The sequence below is a fragment of the Pleurodeles waltl genome, chromosome 8, assembly GCF_031143425.1.
Source record: "Pleurodeles waltl isolate 20211129_DDA chromosome 8, aPleWal1.hap1.20221129, whole genome shotgun sequence".
NCBI classification, from domain to species: domain Eukaryota; kingdom Metazoa; phylum Chordata; class Amphibia; order Caudata; family Salamandridae; genus Pleurodeles; species Pleurodeles waltl.
Window position 1 is genome coordinate 472,013,132 of NC_090447.1, and position 15,578 is coordinate 472,028,709.

At 42.0% G+C, this 15,578-nt stretch overlaps 1 protein-coding gene across 1 annotated transcript in view; it reads left to right on the forward strand.

Annotated features, from left to right (window-relative positions):
• The window catches only part of LOC138250056 (sodium/hydrogen exchanger 2-like), a 720,639-nt gene that overhangs the window by 626,767 nt on the left and 78,294 nt on the right, over positions 1-15,578 (forward strand). The window contains exons 10-11 of the mRNA XM_069204438.1: positions 7,070-7,201; positions 12,365-12,449. Of these exons, the coding sequence (XP_069060539.1) occupies positions 7,070-7,201; positions 12,365-12,449 (217 nt within the window). The remainder of the gene's footprint in view (positions 1-7,069; positions 7,202-12,364; positions 12,450-15,578) is intronic.

Genomic DNA, 15,578 nt, shown 5'->3' on the forward strand with positions numbered 1-15,578 from the left:
CCCCCCACTCTAGACAGCAAGAGGGGTGCCAGGACCCCAAAGTTGCCCCTAAAGCAGCTCAGCCACCTGTCAGTAGAGAGCTTAGGGTGTGGTTCTGGGTACTGACAGCTGTCAGTAGCCTCTGCTGGGTGCTAGCCTTCCTGGCAGCAATGTACTTGGCCTGGGAGGCAGACCCCAGGGCCAATAGCAAAGTAGGCCCCCTGACCCTATTGGTCATGGTGGGGTTGCTCAAATGTTGGGTGACCTCTTTGGGTAAGCTAGGTGTTGCCCTAGCAAAGTTTGGAGTAGGGGAGGTGGGCACCTCACTACCCAAGTTGGCAGAGAGAGAGGAGGAAGGGCCCCCTAGAGGAAAGTTTCAGTTTGAGTTGGGTCCTTTTACTGTTGGGATGGCTTCACTACCCATAGGGAGTGACCCTGACAGGAGGATATAAGGCAGAGTAGGCCCTGCAAAGGGACAGCCAGTTTTCTTCACTGTCTTCCTCGCCTAACAAGCCAGGAAGACTCTCCCAGGGTTGGGCTGAGTCTCCTGGGCGTGTGGGCTGGGGGGGGGGGTTGTGTGAGAAAACAGGGCTGATTGCAGAGGCCCCATAACTTTTTACCCCCATTTTCCTCTTTTTGCTGGTGTTTTCCTGACTTTGATGGTGCCCTGGGTACTGCTAACCAGTCCCCGGGCCTGTGCTCTGTGTAAAATGGATATGCAAATTAGGCTAATTATAATTGGCTAAGTTAACCTACCTATAAGTCCCTAGTATATGGTAGGGCATGTAGGTTTAGGGACCACAGCATAGGTGGTGCACACCTAGGTGCACTGCTGAGGTGCCCAGTGTCATTTTAAAAGCAAGCCTGCCTTGCTGGCTGCTTTTAAATTAAAGTTATATGCAAATTCGACTTTGGAATTAAAGGTACTTCCAAAGTCTTAAACTACCTTATTTTTAGATATAAGTCACCCCTAAGGTGTGCCCTATGTGCCCCTAGTGCTGGGTGCCATGTAACTATAAGCAGGGACTTTATAAAAATAGATTTATAAGCCCTGGTGAGGTAAAAACAGCCAAATTCGTTTTTCCCTCATTGAAGTAAATGGCCTTCATAGGCTAGAATGGGCAGACTTTATTTAAAATTTTAAAGTCTCCTTAAATGTTACATACCAAGAATTTGGTATCAAATTAATTGTTGTAATAAATCCCACAACTTCCAGTTGTTGGATTTAATATAACTTGTTCAGGTAAAAAGTTTAGACTTTACCTAAAAAGTTGCCAATTTCAGCTCTGCATTGTTTTTGCTGCTGTGCTCTGATTGGCCAGCCTGCAGCAGCTTCTGCCAGGCTGCCTTGATGAGGTGTGAAGTGGCCTGGCTTCACACAAAGGAATGTGCTTGGGGGAGAGAATCTCCCCTCAGCAGATGGTGAGGCAGGAAGGGGGAGGGCTGCCAAACTGGTCTTCAAAGGCAGAGAAGGACATTTGCAGCACCCAGCAACACCCCCACATCCTGCAACCCCAGACAATTAGGTGCCCCCTTGATTAGATTAGGAGAGGGCAGGAGAGGGGTGTGTTTATGATTTTTAGCCACACCAGTGGGTGGGCTCAGCCAGATGTAACCTCCAAAAATCAGATTCATCCATGTTGGATTTTTAGAGACTGTTGCCTTCTGGGATGGATTTTTGCCACACTTCCCAGGAAGTGGTCATCACAGGGGGACGACCCTGTCCCTGATTGGAGAACCAGGGCCCCCCTGCTTTTCACCCAGGAGCAAGGATAAAACTGGCAGACCTGCACCCACACCTCAGATCCCCTCCAGAAATCAACAAGAAAGGAACTAAAGAAGAAGAAGGACTGCCCTGCTGGACCCCTGGCCTGCACCTGGACCCTGCACTCAGAATGACTGCACAAGCTGCACACTTGGGCTTCACCACAAGAAGGACTTTGCCTGGCTTCAACTGGTTCAAGGAGGGACTCCCTGTTTGCTACAGGTGAAAAATTGCTAAACCAGAGTCCCCTGCACCAACTCCTGAAGAAAGCGACCAGCTGACCACTGTCCAGTGGCCAAAAAGGAGTTTGCGCCAGGTGCATTCTGGGAGTTGAAGTCCGCACCCCCCAAGGACCATCACAGAACTTCTGGACCCTTGGGGTGAGCTGTGGACCCCAAAAGAACCTTAAAAGAACATCTGGGTGAAGCCCCAGAAGTTTGGAAAAGATTTGAGAATTTTTGGAAAAAAGCTCCAGAGAGGGACCGACCCGCCGCGGAAATTCTAGCCGGCTTGCCTCAACCGCGACCCGGCCTGACTTCGTGGTTCGTCCCGGTAAAGGAAAAACATCCAAAAAAGAGACTAAGTCCGAAGGTAAAAAGTTGACCGGGACCTCCCAGCCATCGTATCCGAGAAGGGCTCCATGGACGTCGGATCAAGATCCAGGTTTACCCCGGTCGAAGGATTTTCATCTCGAAAAAACGACTAAGTCCGAAGGTAAAAGTCTCCACCGAGGAAACCCACATCGCGTATCCGGACAAGGGCTCCAGGAGGTCGGATTCAACTGGCAGGTTCGTCCCGGTGAAGAAAAACTTCAAAATAAAGACTAAGTCAGAAGGTAACTTTTTAACTGAGGCCTCCCGCGACCTGTAGCCGAGCAGGGCTCCATCGCGGTCGGCCTGAAAGTTTGACTTTGCCCCGGTCGAGGTGCAACCAGATGACCCGATTGGCGCTTTTTGTTTCTAAGCGCTAGAAAGGTAATAATTCTTTAAAAATTCATATCTCCGGTTCCCCTGAACCGATTTTAATCGTTTTTGTGTCATTTTAAAGATAAACATATAAACTATGTTTATAAATTGGTTTTGGATTTTTAAACTGTTTCCTGTGTTTTATTTAATTACTGTTTTGTGATATTTTAATGCTTTACACTTTGTCTCCTAAGTTAAGCCATGACGCTCGTTGCCAAGCAAGGGTTGAGCTGGGATTAATTTACTGAGACCTAACTGTACCTAGGTGGAGGTTAGTGGCTTGTTGCTAGGTGTAGGTACCTACCTGCCCTACCAATAACCCATTTTCCAACACTGGGTATGGCAACATACTGTGGCTGTTTCATACCTCATTTGGCTACGAAGGGCGAACCCCTGGACAGCTAACAAAAGCGGATTCCAAGTGGGACAGGAGTCTAGACGAGAGCAAGGCATTTCAGGATGTGAAGGAGGTGTTGCTAGAAAAGGTGACAATGGCCTATTTCCACCCCAGGAAAAGGACTGAGCTGGTTGTGGATGCTAGCCCGATTAGGCTAGGGGCAGTGCTACTGCAGGAGCAGCGTGACCTGGAGTGGGAGCCTCTGGCATATGCAAGCTGAGAGCTGTCAGCGGTGGAGGTTCGTTATGCACAAATTGAAAGAGAGGCACTGGCAATCCGTTGGGCCTGTCAGCATTTTCACCTATACCTGTACGGCCAGGAATTCCAGGTGATAACGGACCACAAACCCCTTGTGTCGCTGTTTGCGGGATCCACGCGGTTGGCTCCCCGAGAATTGAACATTGGGCTGGTTCACTTCAATCGTATAGGTTCAAGGTTGCCTACAGGTCGGGAGTAAACAACCCAGCTCATTACTTGTCGCGGCATCCCCCGTGTATCAACCTGATGAGGGATCTGAAGATGAAGGAGAAGGAATGGAAAGCTTTGTTAAGATGGTGGTTCAGACGGCCTGTCCCGTGGCCCTCACACTAGAAGAGATAGTCGAAGCATCTGTGAAAGACCCGCCAATTGCCGAGCCAAGGATGCTTTGAAGCAGCAAGGGTGGAAGCATTTTTTAGAAGACAGAAGGTCACTTGACCAAGAGGAACATGTGGCCATGCAAGGACTCTGTAGAGTAAGAGATGAACTGTCAGTGGGGAGTGACGGGTTTTTGTTGCTGGCCTGAAAATAGTGTTTCCACAGCGCCTGTGGGACCGTGTGGTTGACCTGACTCACCAAGGACTTCAAGGAGCTCCTAAGACTAAAGCTTGCGTAAGGACCAGAGTATGGTTCCCAGGCATGGATGTCATGGAAGATACTCTTGTTGCAAGGTAGCACTCCTGTGGCATCACTGCTATTGATCAACCCACCGCTCCTGTGATTACGGAGCCACCGAGCTCCAAACCATGGTCGAAGGTCAGTATGGATTTTGGAAGTTTTCCCAATGGGTGGCTGATGGTGGTTATGATAGACTTGTGTACTCGATTCCCTGTGGTGGAGTTAGTTGCATCAACTGCTTTTGAAAATGTCAAACCCATCCTGGAGAAAGTGTTTGCATTGTTTGGCCTGCCGGATGAGATTCATACAGATAACGGTCCGCCATTCAGGGCCAAGAGTTTCAAGATTACTTGGGCCTCCTGGCAATTCAGCACCGAAAGATCACGCATTATTGGCCACAAGCCAATGGCGATGTAGAACGATTCATGCGGACTTTTAATAGAGCACTTCAGATCGGGGTGGAACAAGGGGAGGATGTTGAGTGGTGTATGCACAAGTTTCTGCGGGCATATACGCAGACGCCTCACAGCACCATTGGCTGTTCCCCAGCAGTTTTGATGTTCAGACAGCCCCAGAGGGACTGTGTTCCAGCAAGGCTACACTGGGAACCAACAGAATTGAATATGAAAGCAGCCCAGCAGAGACTGAGATTGACCAATCAAAGTGCCAGTAGCCAGCGAAGAACCCGATGTTTGTATCTTCAGGTGGATGATTTTGTGGTAGTAAGAAACCGACGTCTGAGTCGAAAGTTTCAGACTCCCTATAAGTCAGAATGGTGGAAGATGCTCCGAATAAAGGGGATCATGGTGACTGCAAGAAGAGTTGGACGGCAAGTAACCCGGAAGATATCATGATTTAAGAGGGTTGAAGTTTCCTGTGAGAATGGCGGAGGCGATGCCCATGATGATAATGATGATGGAAGTGAGGAAGTTCCCGCGCCAGACCAGATGGGTGATCCGCCGGCTCAGGGGCCCGACCGTGGGTCGACAGGTAATGTGTGTTGTAAGGAGACCACCGGTCGGCGTAAGAGGTATCATTTGTGACCTAATCCTGCACCCAGCCAGAGACTGAGGGACTTTGCATGTTGATGTAGTGACTGTGTTTTTTTTTTAATAGATAATAATGTAGCAGGAGATCACGTTTCGATTATTTTCACTGATCTACGTCTTCCTTTTTTTTTTTTTTCCATTTCTGCTTTGGGTTTTGGTATTTTGTTTCATTTGATAACTAAAACTTGGGAGGTATGTAGAGAGCCATCGGGCTCTCCTATACTTTGTAGCAACAATGGGTAAAAGGGGGTTGGGCAACTGGGGAAATCAATAAAAGGGAGAGCCGTTGACCTCGGCGGCAGTTCACCAGAGAAACATGTACTGGTGTTGTGTCTCCTTTTCGGCGTTACCTGGCGGCACACCCGCCACCCTCTACAGCTTTATTATTACGTTTTCCAACTTGTAAACAATATAGTTTTGGTTAGTGTCATAAATTGAACCAGGCTTTTTGGTGTCCGATTAGTTGCAAAGTTTATAACCTAAGCTGTTTTAAGCACTCCGTGATTCAGTAGGTTAATATTAGGCCTAGGGAAAAATTTATTTATGCAGCGAAATCTCGAAAAAAACAGGAATTATATGTTATTAGTAAGTTCGCAAAGTTTTGTAAAATTTTACATCACACCATTTAGTGTCATTTTTGCCTGTGGGATACGGGTTTGAGTGCAAAATTTCTCAAGGGAAAAGTAAATGACAAAAGACGTTTATTTTCCCACCAGCCGGTCAAGTTTTTTGCATGATTTTTGCCCACAAAATATTCCTCTCACCCATTGCGAAGTCAGATAACATATCAACCCATAGTTCACACGAGTTACTTCATATTGCATACTTTTGCATAATATTCATGAAATTGCACAAAAAATGTAAGCAAATTCATCCTCTCTTACTTAATATGGATGGAAAACAATTATGTAATTCAGGGAAAACCTTTCAATGAATTACAGTAAATTTGAAGAAGCACAGTTATAAATAAGTAAAACGATACTTTCAAAATCCTGAAAGTGGCGACTGTAGATTTTTATAAACCTTCTCCCCATACAATGGCAGAATATATATTCCTCTACCAGTCTTTATTATGGGTAGCACGGAGCAGTGTCACGGGTAGCGAGGGGGAATACTGCTTTGCCTTATTCATAGTGGCATGGTGATTTAGAACTAGTCATTCCAGGATCCGGCCACCAGGCAACTCTTAATTGACCCCAAAATCACTGAACACTGATTACACATTTATTATTACTCCTTTGCACGATTTGGTGTTAGAGAAATAAAGGGCCTGCAGATTTTGTTGTTCATTTAAAGTAAAAAAAAATATAGAAACTCGCTAACTCTTGCAGGTTCCAGCTAAAGAAAATATTAAACTTGAATGATGTCATTTAGAATGCAATCAGTTGAGTTCAGAATCGTTGGCCATTTAACCTAATCTTAAATTTTCAGGGGCATATTTATACTCTGTTTGCGCCGAATGTGCATGCACAATCGGCGCAAACCCTGCCCCATATTTATACTTTGACGTCCGACCCCGCGGGCGTCAAAGTTCCACCATGTGCGTCATTTTTTGGAAGGGGGAACCAGCCTTGCATTAATTATATGCAAGGTAGGCGTTCCCTTCCAAAAAATGACTTTAAGGCCTGTGCCCCATATTTATACTGTGACGTCATTTTGACGCACAGGAGGGGGCAGGCCTTAAAAAACGGCGCCCAGCCTGCCTGGTGTGAGTCATTTTTTTTGACGCACACCAGTCCTCTGCGCCGGCTAACGTCATTCAATAAATAAGGCGCCCTTGTGCGTTGGCGCAGTTGTTCGTCAAAAAGTATAAATATGGGCCTCAATTTCATATTTTACTTTTCTTGGCTTTGTTCAAATGTCTAACTGGTGACAGAAAATGTGTAAAGAACCAAGGCCCATATTGATACTTTTTTAGTGCCGCATTTGCGCCGCTTTTTGATGCAAAAACAGCGCAAACTTACAAAATACAATTGTATAAATAAGGGCCCAAATGTTTTAGTTTTTCTAAAGTTTTCCAATGCCGTTTGTGTTCCAGACGCTGTCGTACAACAGGCATAACTTGACCACAGGAACAAACGAGAAGCAGGCTAAAGAAATCCTCATCCGTCGTCGGCACAGCATGCGGGAGAGTTTGAGAAAAGACCGAAGCTTATCCCGGGCCAGAGCGGTACTCTTCATTTCAAATGCCTGAACAGTGTTCACAGTTTATTCTCTTTGATCGTTTTGGCTCTGTTCTTGCACACCTTGGGCATATAAATGTCGAAAAGAATGAAGCACTAGAAATAATGTGTTAGTAACAGATGTTAGCCTTCACTGAAACCCCTCTTCCAAAATAATTTCTCTACTAAGGGCTAATTAAGGGTGCCTTTCACTAACCGACTCCAATTGCCTCAGGTGTGTAGCGCTGAGCATGATAAAGGATACACTGTAACAATTGTATCCCTAAAGTATTCACCTTTGATATTTTGTAAACTAACTTCAAAGAAGCGTTAGTATTTCGATGAACCTAAACTTTCTTTCTGAACCTAGCAAAGTTGACTTATGTTTTATGCTAGGTGCAGGGCTTTATAATACATGAAAGCATGTAATTCCTTTATTGAAACCTATTTCAAGTGTTCCTTTTTACAGGTGACTTTTAACACCTCTAGTTGCCTGTAATAAATACATGTTCTGGCCGTTCAACTGTAATGATGTCACCAAGCCTGCTGTCTGATCCAGTAGGTAGGGTGAAAGGAAGGCCATGTAATTTAATTAGCTGCAGTTTAAACAAAGTACATGTAAACTGCCCTTTCCTTCTTCTGATATGTTTTAAAAAAATGAAAAAGTTCAACAAAAAGGAGATATTAATGGCAACATCTATATTATAGGTCATTACAGGAAAGATATAATTTTTGTATATTTCAACACAACATTTTTTCCTTCTGACATACATGTATCCAAATACAGTGCTCCTCCTGCCTGCCCTGCATGGTCTGTTCTGAAGCCCCTTGCCCTGCACATGTCTATCCTGGGCTACATTTGGGCTACGTTTGGGTGATATTCGAGCTCTCTTATTTCTTCATTTACTGCAGTATCGTCAGCAGAAAATGCTTTCAGTTTTCCACTTCGATTCTGTCAAGGTGGTGTTCAGATGTGCCACACTTTAGCATAAATTCAGAATATTAGCATTCTAGTTGCTCATTCGAACACTGTAGTAAGGCAACTTACTACCAGGAAGCTATCTGGCAGTCTGCTGCTGGTGTTGAAGTGCATCTTTCAGTCAGCATCTCAGAATGTTTTAATGAACTAGAAGAGAAAGATATTTGAGAACTCACATAAATCATGTCTTAATTTTCCTTTCTACAGCACAAATCATAATTTCTATGACAAAATTACTAAATGTTTTAAGTTTTACCAGTTTGATCCAGTCAAGATGGCTTCAGGTGTGCCCAACTTGTGTCATAAGAAAGATTGTTAGAGGCATATTTATACTTTTGATGCAAAACTACACTAACGCAGTTTTGCATCAAAAGGTTTAGCACCAGCTTGCACCATTCCTGAGCGCCAGCCAGGCGCAATATTTATGGAATGGCACAAGCCTGCGCAAAGGGTGGGCTAGTGTGAAAAAAATTACATAGGCCGGGTGGGGGTGGCGGTATGGGAGAAAGGGGTTTTGCACCAAAAAAGGACTTTAGGCTGCTTAGAGGTAAAAAAAGGCCTCAAACCAGCCTAGTGTCATTTTATGATGCAAAACCATCCATACCACATGACTCCTGTCTTAGGAAAGACAGAAGTCATGCCCACCACCCCAATGGCCAGCTCAGGGGACCAGTGTCCCCTAAGCATGGCCATTGCACCCTGTGCCAAGAAAGCGACTCGAAATTGGGCCCCTGATGGCACTTTAATTTAAAAGAAAATAATACTTAACTATACTTACCCTACTTACCTGGAATGAGGTCCCCCATCCTCTGGTGTCCCTCTGGTGTGGGTGAGGGTGTTCCTGGGGCTTGAGTAGGGCACCTGTGGACCCATTCCATGGTGTTTAACCATGAAAATGGGTCCACAGGACCCCCAATGCCTCGTCTGGCCCAGGTGTTAACTTATGGTGCAAAGCAAGCTTTGCACCCTTATTTAGCCCCTCCTCCCACACGTGTGTCATTTTAGCATGGGAGGATAAATATAGGGCTATGGAGTTAGCATCATTTTTTAAATTTTAAATGGGAACGCCTACCTTGCATCTCATTGATGCAAGGTAGGTTCACACATCTAGAAAATGGTGCTAACTCCAATATTTTGACATTAGACATGTCTAACGTCAAAATATAAATATGGAGTTAGTTTTGTGCCAAATTTACGTAAAAAAAAGATGCAACTTCTGCACAAATGGATTATAAATATGTCCCCTAGTGCTCTAGTTCTTCTTTAGAACACTCTGGGATGCTGCTGTAGAACACAAGGGAATCAACTGACATGCAGCTCCTGTTGGAAGTACATGTTTTACTAAGAATGTCAGACTTCATTCTCATATGGCTATAAAATCTGCTCTCATTTTAGCTTCTGGAACACCTTCCATGACTTTTAATGGGAAAGGCATGAGAAAACACCTTTCTCACAAATATGATTAATTAAATCCCAGCAGAAGGCTTTTCACAGGGTAAAATCACCATAGAACATTCTACAATTCCTAACATTAGTATGATACCATCAACAAATTTGTTATATTGAACCTAAAATTGATTATCACCATTTATACGTTCTTTTTGTGACCTTCAAAACCTGCCATTCAATACAAGGCATTTCAAAGGCGAGCATGCCTCCGAGACCGGAAAGTGCTGCCATAGCATGTTGTCCATGTTGTGGCCAGACAATAAATGGGGTTCCATTTGGGATCCCCATATATGCTCCTTGGGGACTGCATATGCTCACCCTGCCCTCTCACATAGTCCCTGAGTCTTGTAATTGCTACCAAAACATATTATTCACACTGTCACCAACCTATCAGGATTGACTAGTGTCCTTTAAATTGGCAAATCAGACCATATCTGAACACCATCTGTCCATATATCTATATTACTTTTTCCTTTTCAAAAACTGTTATACACCAAATAACAAAAAGTACCCCAAGATCTAGCTTCCTGCCAAATTTGGTGTAATTCAGTTCACAGGTTTGGGGTGTAGTCTGTAAAGGCCCTATGAGAAAATACATTGGGAAAATGTGTTTTGGGACCCCCCCTTTTCCTCAGCCCCTACTTTATGAATCACCCAGAAAAATTCAAGACAGCAGCTAAAGTGAGTGGCATACTAAGCTTGAAAATTTTGTGAAGATTCATCAAACAGTTATTTACAAAACAAAAAACGCTTTTCCTATGGAAACTAGGTCCTAACTATAAGTAATATCTATATCTATATATATCTATATCTATGTGGATTGACTGAAAAAAACAAAAGTTACAGGGGCGTTATAGTTAGCCTCACATTTCAAACATACAATATCATAGAAATTCACCTGTTATAGTTAGAATGATCTAAAGTAACTATAACTCATTCCGTAAGGTAATTATACCTTGCGCCCCTGCCATGCAAGGTTTTTTCCTCCCAAATTTTACTGCAAATATTACAATGATAATATTAATGAAGTATCAAAGATGTCATGAGTGCCGTAATTTGTGGGTTAATTAGCAGTGCATTACAAGGGCGAGAGATATAGTTACGTTAGGGCACAAGTTTTTCAGTGAATTTCCATGGTTTTTAAAATTCTATTTCCTAACTATAACGTCCCTGTAAACTTTGTTTTTTTTCACTGAATTTCTATGTTATTTATGGATCTGTCAGTGAGTGCATCTGTATGAATGTGTATTTTGTATTTTCACCAGGGGTAGCAAAACAAAAAACACTTTTTCTGTAGAAACTAGCTCCTAACTATAACTTCCTAGTGGCAACCACCACTAGATAATATAGATGTAGATATGGATATACATATTGAAAGAGATAGATATATAGATATCCAGACCAATTCTCAGCACGCCACGGTTGAGAAACTCGCACTCTGGTGCCAGAATAATTTCTCAGAAATCCATTTATTTATGTGATAACAATTTTATTTTATGTTAGGCGCACATGTGGAGTAAACACCCAACTCATTTCATCATCAACATGCCTTGCTCATGTGGACCATTATGTGCTTATCTCCAGACAGTGGCTGCCCTGGCTTTTTCTTTTGGGAGGAAACATCTCAGTATTGTTATCCTTTTGCAGATGTCACTGTCTAACATTGAGCAATGGAAGTATAAGAATAACATCCTGAAAATGTTCTGGTACCTCATGCCCTCACAGAGCAGAAGAATAGATATTATGCCTAGCTCTAATCTTCAACCATTTTTAGGGTTGGTTTCTTTGAAGTGTCACATTGAACACATCAAAATTGTTTGGAGCCCTTCCTATGCTATAGTGCACACCAGTATCCATTATTTTATTCTTGCTATCACCGTATGTGTGATGATCTGATTAAAATTCAACAGTCAGTTTATTAACTTTACACAATAATATTTGAGTATTTTGCATGCTGGGCCCAAAAATTCTCTGAAAGTTCTCTTCCTCCCAGACCCTGATTACAGGATGTTCTAGGCAAGCTCACCACTCAGGATAGCCAAACCCCTAAGGCCGTATCATTCTGATTTCAGTGACTATCCAAAGCTTCAGCAGGGGAGCTGTATTACAAGGAATGTGGGTTTCTGCTCCAATCAATTAAATTTAATTACTTCCATCCAAAGGCATTTCCCCAGCTTACAGGGACCCAGTTTACTGGATCACTTATAGTGCCATGACTGCAAATAATCGGTCACAAGAGCACAATGCTTGACACTGATAATACTCAATAGAAGAGTAGGTGTCACCTGCTTCTAAAAGAAAATAATATCACTATACTGGTGTACGTCTGTGTTATATACATCCCATTCTAACATGATCCTACTGACTTTTGTTGCATTGCTACATTTACCTAGTGTGAAAACATCTGCAGTCAGCACCTGCCTTGCAAGTTCTATTGTCACTCATTCTCTAACAGGATTGAACTCACCTAGTCAGTCAGCCGACAATCATTTTCACAAATCATTTTCACAATCATGTCCCCTGGACCAATGCCTTTAGCATTTTGGCTCTGATTACACTACAGCTTCAATGTTGCTAATATTATGTACATAGCTACTCCATATTCTGCATTGTAAGCCGTCATCACACAATGTCTTTATTTTACATAACTGACCTAATTTAGTAGCACGTTGCAGAGCGTGTCATGAAATGTAAGAGTAATCCAGATAACTCATCCATTGCAATCATGTCTGTTTTAACTTAGGCAACTACACACCACGCAAGATATCTGTCACTACCAGGGCACGCCAAGCTCTCAGAAGGACATGGAGGAGGAAATACTTTCACAGGTAACAAGAACATCACCTACCCTATGAGTTTATGTTCTTTGTAATACAAGAGCAGCATACTATGCATGTATAATTCAACGTATTGGTTGCATGTCACAATATCAATTTTTTAAAATCGATCAGCAAAAATACTGACTTGAGAATATCGACTACCACTCTATTATCAAGGTACTGCTATCTGTCCAAATATATACCACAAAAACATATTGATGCAAAAACAAAATATTAAAAAGATCACTAACTAAATATAGCTATTTAATACATACAAATTATTTGAGAAAATGATTAACAATCAAAATATCATTATTAAAATTATATTAAGTACAGAAATAGCTTCAAGAACTAATATAGTATTTTAAAAAAATAAACAGGCTTTATGATAATATTGTTTTCAAAACATATTTTGAAAGATTTTTTTTAAAAACGTTATAAATGTAGTTTCATGTACTATAAATATTTTAGCTACATAACTTAATTTTAAATAAACTCTTTAAACATGTCTTTAACCGATTGTGCATGCAAAAACATTTTGAAATTGAAGAAATAAATTGTATATAATAAAATGTATATATTATATTTATATTTCATTTTTTTTTATGAAAACTATTGAAATGATATTTACATGGTTAAACCATTCTTTACTTTTAAATACAATACATCTTCTGTTTAATGTTTCATAAAAAAACAAATCTACTAAAATAAAATTCCAAAGAAATATTGTTATGCACATTTTTGTTTTATTTAAATTAATGTACTAATCACGTATAAATGTATTATTTTATAATAAAATAATTCAACTTAAATATAAACATTTTAAAAATATTAAAGAAGCATTGCACACATTTATAAAATAATTAAAAAAATGTATTTTTAAAAAATGATGAAGAAAGTTTGTTAAAAGAAAGTTGTAATTTCAATTCTACAAATAATTTAAAACTTTAATGCTCAATGGAAAATGTATATTTACTAACTTAAATGAAATAAGAGTTACATAAGGAAACTATTTTTAAAATCATATTTATACCAAATTATACTAAATGTACTCCCATAACCATTAATTAAAATCCATAAATGAAAGAGGTCAGTTTACTATTTCAACAATAATCCAAAAATACTGAGAAAGTTTGTACATTGGAATGGGTCTAATTGACTATTCTAACTCCAGTCCGAAATGTAATGGGAAATGTGCATATATTGGACAATTTGTTAAGTTTCTAACTGTTATCTTCCTTACACTGCGGAAAGTACACATGTTGAAGGTGGCAGATTCTAACTCCAAACCCAAATACATAGGAGAAAGAGGAATATTGGAGGGTGTTGGATTTTTCTATTCTAAATCCCAAATCACATACATTGGGGAAAGTGCATTTATTGGAATGGGTCGTATTTATGAATCCAACTCCAGTCCCCTCAAGTGCTGGGTAGCCTCTGTGGGCAAGCTAGGTGTTGCCATAGCAAAATTAGGGATAAAGGAGGTGGGCACCTTACTACCCAAACTAGCAGAGGGGGACAAGGAAGACACCCTTAGAGTGAGATTTCAAGTTAAAATTGGTCAAGTTACTGTTGGGATTGGTCAGCTGCCCACAGGGAGTGGCCCTAACAGGAGAACGTGAGGCAGAGTAGGCCCTGCAATAGTATAGCCAGTTGTTCTCACTGTTTTCCTCACCTGACAAGCCAGGGAGTCTCTCCCAGAGTTGGACTGGGTCTCCTGGATGTGTTGGCTGGGGGCAGGGGGCGATGTGTGGGAAAGCTGAGCTGATTGCAGAAGTCTCCTCACTTTCTTGCCCCCATTTTTAGCTGATACTGGTGTTTTCTGACTCTGACTGTGCCCTGAGCACTGCTAACCAGTTCCCGGGCCATTGCTCGGTGTAAAGTGGTAAATGTAAATTAGGCATAGTTATAATTAGCTCTGACAACCCACCTATATGTTCATAGTATGTGGTAGTGCATGTAGGTTTAGGGACCCCAGTATAGATAGTGAACCCATAGGTGCACTGGTGTGGTGTCCAATGTCATTGTAAAGGCAGGCCTGCCTTGCTGGCTGCTTTTAAGTTAAAATGAACCCCAGATTCAACTTTGGAATTAGAAATACTTCCAAAGTCTGAAACTACCTTAGTTTTCCATATAAGTCACCATTAAGGTCTACCCTAGGTGCCACCAGGGTTGGGTGCAGTGTAAATATAACCAGGGTCTTCATAAAATATGTTTTATACACACTAGTGAGGGAAAAACAGACAAATTCAGTTTTTTTGATTGTAGTCAATGGTCATGGAGCAACTTTATTTTAAAATAATAAAGTCTTATTTTCCATTGGGATTGAGCTACATATAGCAGGTTTGGTACCAAATTAAATGCTATAATAACTCCAACAACTTGCCCATGTTGAATTTATTATAACTAGCACAGGGAAAGAGTCTTAGAACTCTTTCTGAAAGTTACCAAGTTCAGCCCTGTAGTGCCCTTTCCTTATTGGTCAGACTCTGGCCTGAGCCAGGCTGCCTTGTTGAGGTGTGAAGTGACCTAGGTTGAAACAAAGGAAGCATCTGGTGGGCAGAGAACTGCTACTGTAGATGTCAGAACAGGATTGGGGAATAGTGGCCAAACTGGCCTTCAAAGGAGGGAAAGCCACTTGGGAGAGAAACTGTACCTCCTCCATTTCCTGCAGCCCCAGATAGCTAGGAGCCCATGACGAGATTATGAGAGGGACTTAAATGGGTTGTGTTAAGTGAAACTTAACCACACCAGTGGGTGGACCCAGTCAGATCTAAACCTTTGCCATCTTGGATTTTTAGAAGAATGTTGCTCCCTGGGATTCATTTTTGCCACACTTCCCAGTAAGTGGTCACTCAAGAGGGTGGCGGCCTCCACTCTATTGGACAGGAGCGCACCCTACTTCCCAACCCCAGGAGCAAGGATAAATATGGCACAGCTGCCCCACAATTCAGATGCCCTGCTGGACACCTGGACCCTGCACTCGTAAGAACTGTACCAGCTGCACACTTTGGGGTTCATCAATAAAATAACTTTGCCTTGCTTCTGCAACTCCAGGGGTAGACTCCCTGTAAGCTACAGGTACAAAGGAGCTAATCAGAGTCCCCTGCATCAAGTCCTGCAAGAATAGCCCAGCTG